The sequence below is a fragment of the Neofelis nebulosa genome, chromosome 14 (genome assembly GCF_028018385.1).
Source record: "Neofelis nebulosa isolate mNeoNeb1 chromosome 14, mNeoNeb1.pri, whole genome shotgun sequence".
Taxonomy (NCBI): Eukaryota; Metazoa; Chordata; class Mammalia; order Carnivora; family Felidae; genus Neofelis; species Neofelis nebulosa.
The window spans coordinates 43433043-43445942 of NC_080795.1; the positions used below are offsets into that span (position 1 = coordinate 43433043).

General features: G+C 38.7%; 1 protein-coding gene across 9 annotated transcripts in view; it reads left to right on the forward strand.

Annotated features, from left to right (window-relative positions):
- CPQ (carboxypeptidase Q) overlaps nucleotides 1-12900 on the forward strand; it is a 558393-nt gene that overhangs the window by 214080 nt on the left and 331413 nt on the right. For all 9 annotated transcript variants that reach the window (XM_058698647.1, XM_058698646.1, XM_058698649.1 and 6 more), the window contains exon 4: nucleotides 4770-4977. In XM_058698647.1, the coding sequence (XP_058554630.1) occupies nucleotides 4770-4977 (208 nt within the window). The remainder of the gene's footprint in view (nucleotides 1-4769; nucleotides 4978-12900) is intronic.

A 12900-nucleotide genomic window follows, 5' to 3' on the forward strand; every position in this document is an offset into this window, starting at 1 on the left:
CTGTATATTTTTGAAAAGAAAGGTTTAATATTAATATTTATAATTTTTAAATATGCAGTGCACCATTTATTTTGGTCTTGCAAATGTTGGGAATATATTTGGACACAAATAAAAAGAAATTTGACTCATTGTGGCTGTTTTAGTCAGTCTTCTTTAAGAAAAAGAGAACCAATAGGATACACACACACACACACACACACACACACACACACACACACATATAGTTTTATTATGAGGAATTGGCTTACATGATTATGGAGGCTGTGAAGTCACAAGATCCATAGCCAGCAAGCTGGCTGAATCAGTTAAGCTATATTCACAAAGTTATACAATCATCTATCACTATCCAATTTTAGAATATTGTCATCATCCCAAAAGGAAACCCCATACCTACTAGCATTCACTGCCCATTTTCCTCTCTCCTGACCAGCTCTAGGCAACCTAAATTTTACTTTTTACCTCTACCAATTTACCTATTCTAGACACTTCATATAAGTAGAATTTTATAGTATGTGGTCTTTTTTTACTTCTTTCACTTAAGATAATGTTTTCAAGTTTCATCCATGTTGTATCATGTATAAAACATAATTTTTTATTACTGAATAAGATTCCATTGTGTGGACATACAATTTGTCCGTTCATGAGCTAATGGACATAAGGTTGTTTTTTACCTTTGACTATTATTAATAATGCTGCTATGAACGTTTGTGTGCAAGTCTTTGTGTGAACATATATTATAAATTCTCTTGAATATAGACCTAGTAGTACATGTTTCACTTTTTAAGGGACTGCCAAATTGTTTTTCAAAGTGGCTATACCATTTTACATTCCCATCAGCAATGTACAAGCATTCAAATTTTTCTACATCCTTGCCAATACTTGTTTTTATCTTTTTGATCATAGCCATCCTAGTGGGTATGAAGTGACATTTCATAGTGGTTTTTTTCATAGTGGTTCTAATTTGCATTTTCCTGCTGTCTAATGATATTAAGCATCTTGTTACATGCTTATAATCTGTTTGTATACTTTACTTGAAGAATGTCTATTAATATTCTACCCATTTTTTAATTGGATAGCCATTTTATTTTTGAGATCTTAAGAGGTCTTTAGATATTTTAGATACAAGTGCCTTATCAGGTATATGATTTGCGAAGTTTTTCTCCCATTCTTTATGTTGTCTTTTCTCTTTTTGCTAGTGTCTTTTGAAATCCAGAAGTTTACAATTCTGATAATTCAATTTATCTATTTTTTTCTTTTGTTGCTTGTGATTTGGGTATTGTATCTAAGAAACAATTACTTACCCAAGGTCATGAAGTTTTATAGTTTTAGCTCCTACATTTAGGTCTGTGATTAATTTTTTAATTAATTTTTGTATATGTTGTGAGACGTGAATACAACTTTATTCTCTTACATGTGGTTATTTGGTTGGCCCCAGCACTGTTTCTCTGAAAATATTTTTCTATATCCACTGAATTGTCTTGGCACCTTTGTTGAAAATGAATTGACCATTCTTTTAAAGGTTTATTTTTGGACTTTAAATTCTATTCTATTGATCTACCTATCCTTATACCAGTACCACACTCTCTTGCTACTATAGTTGTTTCTTTTTTTTTTTTAATCATGCAGGAGTGTTAGATTTTGTCAAATGCTTTTTCAGCATCTGTTGGGGTGATCATGTGGTTGTTGTCCTTTTATATTATGTGATAAATTACATTCGTTGATTTTTGGATGTTAATCCAACCTTGCATTTCTGTGATAAATCTCTCTTGGCCATGATGTATAATCCTTTTCATTTGTTGCTGGTGTCAGTTTGTTTGCATTTTGTTGGATAGTTTTGGGTTTTTTTTTTTTTTGCATTTATATTTATAAAAGATGTTGGTCTGTAGTTTTCTTTTCTTCTGATACCTTTATCTGGTTTTGATATCAGTAATAGTGACCTTGTAGAACAAGTTGAAAAATGTTCCCTTATCTTATAGTTTTTGGAATAGTTTATAAAGAATTGGTATTAATTTTTAAATGTAATTGTTTTGAGTTTTTATGGCTTCCTTTATAGTATACCCTTTGCTATTGTTAAATTGCAAGCAGGGTTATAAATGGAGACAGAAAGGTATTGTTTAATGCTGATCATTTCCCTATAGAACAGTTGATGGCAAAGGTACAGTACTCCAAATAAAAGTGTTGAGTCTTTATTCTGCCTACTTCTGCTACACTACAGTGCTGGATACTGCACCACTGGGGGACGTTCTTAATTGCAGAAACAAATTATAAAGCTTTTATATTTTGAATTCAGAACCATAGTTGGAAGATGCCTTTCAGTGCTATTTTCTTCAGTGGAGTCATGTTAGGTACATACCTAACTTACTGTCCCCACTTTAAGAACTCCTACCTGTAGCTTACTGGTACAAATTTGTTTAGAAATATAATTTAAACAAAAATGAGCAAGGATGAGAGAGAGAGAGAGAGAGAGAGAGAGAGAGAGAGAAGCGGGGGGGACCAAGAAATAGACTCTTAACTCTAGAGAACAAACTTTGGTTTGATGGTTACTGGAAGAGGTAGGTGGAGGGAGGGATTAAATAGGTGATGGGGATTAAGGAAAGTACTTATTGTGATGAGCACTGGGTGTTGTATGGAAGTGTTGAATCACTGTATTGTATACCTAAAACCAATATTACACTGTATGTTAACTAACTGGAATTTAAATAAAAACTTTAAAAAAAAGACTGTTGTGAAGTATTATACTTCTTAAATAAGAAAGTCTGAGAACAGGAAAGTTTGTTGAATCCCAGACATCATGTAAGGTAATCCAAACAATAAATATTTAGATTGTCTTCCTACGTGTTTCCAAGTACCTTTGGTCATTAGTCACTGTCAACTCAATGGGAAAAATTAACACTGAAGAAATAATAATAGCTAATGTTTACTAAATAATTACGATGTGCCAAACACTGTTTTAAGTTCTTTACATATACTATATCTTTTGTCTTCATAGCAATCTTATGGAGTCAATACTAATATTATTCTCCACTTTACAGATGTGAAAACTCAGAAACAGAGAGGTCATCTAAGTTGCTTCATGTCGTGGGGGTAGAAAATGGTAGACCCAGGATTTTACCTAGGTTATGTGACCCCAAAGGCCATCTTGAACCAGGAGTTAGGGTAGATTAGGCATATTCCAGAGCAGGGATTCAATTCAGGATTTCTGTATTACAATTTTTGAGTTTATAAGTCTTTTGTCCCTCTCTTGATGAAGACTAACATTTTCAGTCAACATTTAAGAAATGTTCATAAAGGAAGTGCTAAGATGGTTCTAAGGATTTGAAATTAAACAGTCTCTCTCTACAGGGATGATGTAATAGACAACTTAACAAAATAAATATTTAGCATTTATTGAGTGCTGTGTTTCATGCATGGCAAGTTGACTCACTTGTATAAATTCACTGAATCTGCAAAATAACTCTATGAATTAAGGATGTATTATTATTATCACTTTTATTTATAGATGAAGCCACTGAAACAAATATATATAACTTGCTCAGGGTCAATTAGCAATAAGTGCCATAGCCCAGGTTTGAACCTGGATGGTCTTGCTCCAAAATCTCTGTTCTTAATCATTTTGCTATGCATTTTCTCTAAGGAAGTAAATAGTCATCTGACATTGTCACAACAATGCAGTCACACCAAGAAAGCAGTGATAAGACTGGAACATTGTGCTTATGCATGTGGAGGTTGGAATCACTTCTGTAGGAGAGAAATGTGTTGTGGCTGAGAGGAGGAGAAAGGCTTTTTCTGCAAATCTGAGACAACCTGAGACAAACATGGAAATAAGGAAAGAAAAATTACTTTTAAAAGGGAGGCCGTTAGCTTGTGCTTTACCAGAAGATGGGAATGCACTGATAGGGTGTGGTGCACACTTTGGAGCTGTGCCTGCTTGGTCCTGAGGGAGCTGTGGTTTGGGAGGGTTTAGAGTTGTGCCTCACGAGCAGAAAGGGTCAGTTTGAAAGAACAATTTTAGAAAGTGAGTTTGATAAACTCAATTAGCACGTATAGAGGTTGAACCAACAATAGATGAATAGAAACATCAATTACAAGTGTTTTTAGTAATCTAAGAAGCACCTGGAAATTAGGAAAAACTTGACCATAGGGGCAATATTTCTTTCTTAGTGCCAAAATTGTAATAGTTGTCTCTTTCTTGTGGCAGTAACATCAGGGAGCAGGGTTTATTCGGCACTTTTCTTCATGGACACACAAGCATGTCCCATTGTCCTAGTTTTCTTGCAAGGTGCCCTACTGTCTCTGTGTGTATGAGTGAGAAGAAAACGTGCCCAGAGCCGTCAGTGACCAGAAAGCTGGATGTGTGTGGGCAGTTTTCCTCCAGATGTGTGGGTCCTCTGGTCTGCAGCCTTGAGGGACTTGAGAGCTTTCTTGGTCTCCTTGAACACTTGCATTCACTCACCTCTTGGTCATGAAGGCACTGTTAATGTTCTTTTGAATTTGAGGAAACTTGCAACTTTAAAGGATCATCACATTATCAAAATAAATGTCATGTAATGTTTTCAATGAGATGATTGTAAAGTTGAGGTTTCTAAGTTATTTTTTTACCAAAAGGAAAAATTATATTCAAAAGCAAATAATCCAATATTGCCCACCCATCATATTTCTCATATGCAAATGGAAATCAGTGAGAATCAAATGTCAAATACAGACACTTAAAAAAATACTTTTGGTCTGTTTTTACTTTTAAGATGACCTGGTGCCTTCTTTTTCTCAAGTCCTCACACAGGTATTCAGGAATACCAAGATGGTGTGCCAAAAATCCCAACAGCCTGTATTACAGTGGAAGATGCAGAAATGATGTCAAGAATGGCTTCTCGTGGGAACAGAATTGTTATTCAGCTGAAGATGGGGGCAAAGAACTATCCAGATGCTGATTCCTTCAACACTGTAGCAGAGATCATTGGCAGCAAGTACCCAGAGCAGGTGAGTCAAGGAAATGGGTGGGCTGTCTTGGAGTAGGGTTTCATGGTCAAGTGTCAGTTTTTAAAGATGGTTGGGGAAAGAGAGAACCTGAATCTGCAGAGATGGTCCTTATAAACTCATTAATGGCAGGATCTTTGTATATATTTTTTCCAACCAAAAGTTCTACAACATATTGAAGGGTGGAATAGGATCCATGGTGTGGAAACTCAGCCTCTGAATAGCTGAGGGCACTACTTGTATATATGTGTTGTGTTTATTCCAACTAGAGCCAGGTTAGTATTTGAGATCATACCGATAGCTAATAGTTACTGTGCCTATTGTATGTATGGATTATGTTATTTGATTCTTTCAAAATTTAGTAAAGTTGGATTTATTTTCATCATTTTATAGGTGAGGAAACTAATGTAGAAGGTAGCTCAGGTGCCTAATGTCCACGCAGCTAGTAAGTGGCTGGGAAAGGACTGAAACCTAGGACCTTATAAATGTTAAACCAGGTTTTATTTTATTTTATTTAAAAAAAATTTAAGTCTATTTGTTTATTTTGAGAGAGAAAGAGAGCGTGAGTGGGGGAGGAGGAGGAGAGAGAGAGAGAGAGAGAGAGAATCCCAAGTAGGCTCCATACTGTCAGTGCAGAGCCCGATGTGGGGCTTGAACTCAGGAACTGTGAGCCAAAATCAAGAGTCAGACGTTTAACTGACTGAGCCACCCAGGCACCTCTAAACCAAGTCTTAGACCGCAGTAATTTCCAAAAGTACTTATTTTTCCTTGCAACATTTGAAAATCAAATAGTACTAGAGGCAGATCCATACTCTATGCTAGCTGAAGGTTAAATAAGTTTGGCAAGTTACTTATTCTGTGAGTCTTAGAGAACTTCCCCTCAAAGACAGAATAGTATAGGTAACTTACCAGGATTATCATGAGAACTCGATTAGCCTAGCATGTCAAATAGCCAGCACAGTGTTTGGCACAATATGGCACTCATTGAATGTAAGTTTACCTCATATGGCATCAAATGTACAAAAAGAAAAAACAAAACAAAACAAAACCAGTTTTGATAAGGTGTCTGGTATAAATTTCCTCTATTAATAGCTACTGAAATTCTAAAGTAGCACTTAAAGGAAGTGATTCCAGAATTTCAGACTTATTTTTGCTTAAGGAGATCAATGGGATGAAGGAAAAAGTGAATAGTGATAGAGAAACAAATCTTCCATACATGTCTTAACTCAGGACCTCGCCCAGACTTAAGGGTTTTGCTGCAGTAAAGGTTGGTTTTATGTTTGGGACCCTTTTCTTCCTTCCCAAATCACTTCCAGGACACGGGCATGCATCAGCTTTGGGGTTGTAGCCACAGGGATGATTGAAAAGCAAGATCTCGGTGGTACCATAGGGAGTCAAATAGCTGTAGAGAAACTCTAGTTTCAAACATTGAAAAAGCAAACAAACAAGTCCCTTGCCCTTTAGGGAACTGGTAACAACAGAAGAATCCAGTCTATATTCCAGCTACTAAGTAGTCAGACCCCTTAATGTGTAACCTTACCAGGTGTTTTCCCCAGTCAGTAGTTCCAGGATCTACTGGAAAAAGTGTTGCCATTTTTAAGGCTGTTAGTACAGGGCAGGAGGGGTTTAGGATTATCTGTGATCAGTTGTCTGGGCGAGCAGGCTACTCTGGCCCCTAGCCTGGGTGGCAAGTTGAGTGAGTTATGGGGACCCTTAGTCTGAAACAGCCAGGAGGTATCAAGGTCTGAGTTAAATCATTAAAGTAGAAGAGTTTCTGGGCATCTTTGAGCTGGGAATGCTCAGTCTGGCTACTCCTCAGTCTGGCATGATTTTTTTTTTAAATCAGCTTTATGGAAGTAAAATTACATAAATTTACCAAATTTAAGTTACAATTCAGTGAGCTTTGAAAAATGTATGCAGTAATGTAACCACTGCAATAATCATAATATAGAATATTTTCATCGCTCCAAACACTGCCTTGTGCCCCTTTGCTGTCCATCTCCTCCTCCTCTCCCCTGCCCCATGGTAACCACCGATCTGCTTTTGAGAACTATAGTTTTTTCTTCTCTGGAATCTCCAAGGAGTGGAATCACAGAATCTGTAGTCTTTCCTCTGTGGCTTCTTTCAGTCAGCATACTGCTTTTGAGATTATCCACATTGTTTTACCAATTGTCCATTCATTTCTATTGCTCCTGAGTGATATATAATTGCATGGATATACCACAATTTGTTTATCCATTCAGCAGTTGTTGCACATTTGGGTGGTTTCTAGTTTTTGACTATTATGAGTAAAACTTATGTGACTATTCTTATGTAGTCTTTCCGTGTACGCGTGTCTTCATTTCTCCTTGGGTAAATGCCTAGGAGTGGAATTGCTGGGCCAGCCTGAATATGAAGCAATCTGGTCGCCATCAAGTTGCCTCCATCTCTTAATTCTGTGCAATAGACTCTTTAGGTGGGTAGATTCCAGAGAAGTGGGTTATAAGTACACTGTTACCAAGATATACAAGGTAGAAGATTAACAGAAGCTCTTCCATAAAGAAGTTACGCTATTACTTCCACGGAAGGAATGTGGATGAGTGTAGTGAAGTCCATGTGACTGTTTTGGGGGGGTGGGGGTGGGAATCTGCCTTATAGTCTGCCCAAAACCGCAGGGGATGCCCAGGCTGTGAAGGGAAGCAGCAAGCATGTATCATTCCCCGCCCCCCGCCAGGCATCAGTGAGTTAAGGAACCTGAGTAAGCACAGTCTATCCCTGATAAATGCTATCTCTTCCAAGAAGCTTCCTTTGGTAACCTTCACCTCATCCCGGCACTGTGTGCTGTTATGATGTCATTGTTACGGTGTCATCTTCCCGCCAGAGCTTGCAAATGCCCTGAGCAGACACAATGTTTACTTTTTTTTTTTTTTCCTTGCTTTTCACTAATGCCTATCTCAGGACTTGGCATGTAGTAGCTTCTCGAAAACATATTTTGTTTCGGTAAAATGAAAAGAGGAAATGAAGGAGAAAATGGTTGGAGAATTTTCTTAATCCTTTAATATCTAGAAGTTCTCCTGCCGCATTCAGAACACTGATTATCCATTGGTATATTGGACATCACTCCTAAATGCAGCTCTGTATGTCCAAACCTGAACAACTCAACTCCCTCATGCCTGATCACTTGCCTTAGTTTCTCATCTCTGTGAAAGGAACCATATTTACCTGTCAGCCCGTTTAGAGAACGTCACAGTATTTTTCATTGTCTCCTCTTTATCTACAGCCTGGTACCACATCCTTTTTTTTTTTTTTTTTAATTTTTTTTCAACGTTTTTTATTTATTTTTGGGACAGAGAGAGACAGAGCATGAACGGGGGAGGGGCAGAGAGAGAGGGAGACACAGAATCGGAAACAGGCTCCAGGCTCCGAGCCATCAGCCCAGAGCCTGACGCGGGGCTCGAACTCACGGACCGCGAGATCGTGACCTGGCTGAAGTCGGACGCTTAACCGACTGCGCCATCCAGGCGCCCCAGGTACCACATCCTTTTAAGTCTACTTTCTGCATATTAAAAAAAAATCTGTTCGTCTTGCCTTTACTGTAATGATTGTCCTAATTTAGGCCCTTGCTCTTCCCCCCATGATTTTTTTCTTCTAATATCTCCTCTATTTCTGTATTTTTGCAGTGTAGCTCAGAGCTATCTTACAACACTGATCTCCACATGGTGTTTCCCTGCTGTCAGGCCCCCTCTCCTGTTCCTATAAGATAAAGGTTATGATAAAGATAAATACTCAGTTATGAGTAATCAGAGGTGAGCAGAAGACAAAGGAAAAGAGACAAAGAGGGAAGAATTTGGGCAGGTTAAAAGGAAGGCAGTTATAGGTAAGAGGAAATTATGTAGTCCTGTTCATAAATGAGCAGAAAATGAGAATGAAGGAGGGGAAGGAAATTTATAATGGAGACTCAAATGCCAACTAAGACCTATTTTTTTCATTGACTGGTGAAGGAGTCTAGCTCTCCTAAACTCTGGCAAACTTTCCTAAAATCACTCAGTGCCAGTGATTTAATTATCAGTACAGTAGCCCCACCTTATCTGCAGTTTCACTGGCCACAGTTTCAGGTACCTTTGGTCAGCCGAGGTCAGAAGCAGATGATCAGAAGGTCACGAGTAGCCTAGGGCTACATCTCATGCCTGCGTCATTCTCCTTACTTCATCCCATCACGTAGGCATTTTATTATTGTACATCATCACAAGAAGAGTGAATATAGTACAATAAGATATTTTGAGAGGGACACAGAGACATTCACATAACATTTATTACAATATATTATTATAATTGCTCTATTTATTACTGTTGTTAATACCCTACTGTGCCTAATTTATAAGTTAAACTTTGTCATAGGTATGTATGTATAGGAAAAAACATAGTATATATAGGATTTGATGCTGTCTGTGGCTTCAGGCATCCACTGGGAATCTTGGAATGTGTTCCCGATGGATGAGGGGGGATTGCTGTAATGGCGACAGTGATATAAATGTTGATGGTGCTGGTTTAGGTTGACTAACGTGTCTCTGACACATGCTGAGCAAATTAGTTGCCATGGAATTATCTCTAAAAAGGAGAGGGTTTATTGCAGCCATTATTCTGCTTTGAAGTCAGACATCCTGGGTGGCTTGAAGAAGTGCCTCTTCAGTGCGAACACCCAGCACAGCCCTTTAAGTCTCATTTTTTGTTCACAGCACCTTAATGAAAGAAAAACAATTAACACATAAAGAATCCTTCTGATCTGGCCCAAGAACCATGGACAAGGTGTGGTGACTTTCCGCTCTAGAAAAGCACATATGTGATTGATGAAGCATTAATACTTTACAAAACCCTATTGCATAGTAGGGCCATAAGCCTGTACTGAATTAACCAACCACAGGCTTTTAAAAACACCAGTAATACAGATAGTTTATTGGGTTTCGATATATGAAAATGGCAGAGTAGGGCTATTATACACATTACTTCTACCGTCTTCCTAAACAACCCACAGTGGCATGTTTTGGCTCCTCCAAGCCTAGAATTCTCTCTGCACTTCAACCTCCTCAGAAACTGCTCTTCTATGGTTAGGGCATATTGTGGAGAATTCAGCAGACCTTGAACACACTGAGGAGGTGCATTTCATGGGCAGAAAACAGTCTTCTAGAAGCTCTGACCTTAGGTCTCTGAACTCCTTTCTCTCAGACAGCTTTATTCCTAGGAAACCATGGTACCTTTGAGCCCCACCCATAGTTGAGAAGGAGGATGCGAGAGTGAGAACAAGAGCATTTTGACTTCTGAGCTGATCCTTCCAGGTGCTAAATTAGCAATATTATGTCTATTTCCCATTCATTAAGGAACTAATTTGCATTGGAAGATTCATAGAAAACTTGTTGCCATCCATGAATAAGTTTTATTTTTGTATTAAATCAATAGAGGTTATCCTAACGCTTAAAGTAGTCTTGGACAGAAACAGAGACGGAGAGGTAGGGGTCTTAGCATCTAATACCAATCCCTGATTTTCAGACGAGAAGATCAAATCCCAGAGTGACTTGTCCCAGTGGACGCAACAAATGTGTGATAGGAGCACACCTGGAATGTGACTCCACATTTCCTGACTCCCATTTCTTTCGGCCCTAAGGATATCCCATTGTGCCTAGCCCTACCTCAACTGGATAGAATCTGCACAGGCAGTCCCGTCCCTACCGAGTCATTACACAGGAGAGATTTTGTCTTCCTTTCATGCCTTTTCTCCTGACATCTCTTTCCTATATACAAAGAGCTCTCATAAATCTCATCCCTAGTTGTCTCAGAGTTTTCTGAGAACTCTCATGAAGGTTGTCACCTGGGAAAACCACCAAGTGATATGTCTGTTCTTCTGTGCATCATCTCTCAAGCAAGTCTTGCTTGAGTCTCATCCCTCTTTAGCTCCTTGTCACTTTGGAACAGGATCTGATGGATGAAATCACTTCTGTCATCTTAATGACTCTTTATGACACCCTGTTCCCCTGTGCCCCTGTTCATATCCCTTTACTCCCCCCAATCAGGTAATAAGGTGTTTCTGTTTTAACAGAGGACCACAGACAAAGCCAACATAGGTCTACTACCAGGCACGTCATTTAAAAAATTAACAACTTTTGAAAAAACATTCTTTAGGTTTATTATTTATTTTGAGAGAGAGAGAGAGAGAGAGAGAATGAATGAATGAAGGAGGGGCAAAGAGAGAGGGAGAGAGAGGATCTTAAGCCCCGACATGGGGCTTCTTGAACTCATGAATTGTGAGATCATGACCTGAGCCGAAATCCAGACTTGGACACTCAGCCAACTGAGCCACCCGGGTGGCCCCAACAACTTTTTATTTTGTAATAATTTTAGACTCACAAGCAGTTGCAAAAATAGTGCTGAGAGCCCAGGTGTACCCTTTGACCACCTTCCCCAATAACAACATTTTACATAACCATAGTACATTTACCCAGTGAGGAAACTGTACTCTTGAGAGCAAGTTGCTTTCTTGTAAAGCAGGGGCTTCCCTGTGGGCATCCTCTGTGTAGTGCCCAGTGTAGGGGGGACCCTCCTCTGATATCAGCCCAAATAGTCCTTTCCCGCCCTTACTTTGTGATGCTTCCAGGGTATCTCACTCAAACAAACAAGCAAACACAGGAGGAGAGTTGTTCTCAAACTGACCTGATAAGAGGGCATGTTACCGGAAATGAGGGATTTAGTGCACCTGTAGGAGAGACTCTCCCGTGATAACAGATTGCCCTGTGTTGACTCTGGAGGCTGGCCTACTTCTTTTGCTCCTCAGTGATTTCCTAGACCTTATTTTGAGGTTTTTCCTAGTAAATGCAATATTTTAAAATGTTAATATATTCCAGAAGTCTTCTGAGGGAATTATGTGGAAAAGAAAAATGTTTCAGATTTTTTTTTTTTGGCTGATGATATCTAAACCCATTTTGATAAAGCCTTGATGAGTGAAATTGTTTTTTTATACATACCTTTTTCCTACAGTAGTTATTTTCATGGATTCAAAGAACAATTTCAGTTTTCCTATAAAGTATTATTTCAAATATAATGCAGCACTATGGAGGCTAGTGGGAAACATTGAGATGAAAGCTCTAGTTTGTTAGCTGGAGAGCTCACTTTTTCTTTGTGTGTATGTGTAGGGGAGTAGGATTTCTCAACATCTACACTATTGACATTTTGGGCCAAATAATTCTTTGTTGTGGGGGTCTACCCTGTGCGTTGTAGAATATTTAGCAGCATCCCTGGCCTCTCCCCCACACCCTATAACCATGACTGTCAAAATGTCTTCAGACATTACCAAATGTCTAGGACAGAAGTCACCCCAGATTGAGAATCATTGGTGTGGAGTAATGGAAGGAACACTACGTGAGTGTTGCCAGGCCTTTGTTCTGGTTTTATTTCTGCCACAAATAAGCTGAGTGACCTCGGCCCACTCAGTCCTTTCAGCTATAGAATGAGGAACTTCATCTGGAAAAACTCAAAGGTCATTTCCAGCCCTAAAATTCCATTATTAAAAAAGAAAATACTTGGAGATTATCATCAGACTAATAGTACACAGTGTATGGGGCCCTTTTATTATTTGACAGTGTTGGTAGGTGTTTTGTTTGTTTAATATTCTGTGTTCAAATACAGTTAGCAACTCTTCTATTAAAAAAAAGTTAAATAAACTCCTTTTTTTGTGTGGCACTTCTTAAACCTTTACTATGCTAGTGTACTCTGGGAATTTTTAAGAGGTAGTTTTGTAATATTCCCTAAACTTTTTTTTTTTTCAACATTTTTTTTTTTTTTTTTTTTGGGACACAGAGAGACAGAGCATGAACGGGGGAGGGGCAGAGAGAGAGGGAGACACAGAATCGGAAACAGGCTCCAGGCTCCGAGCCATCAGCCCAGAGCCTGACGCGGGGC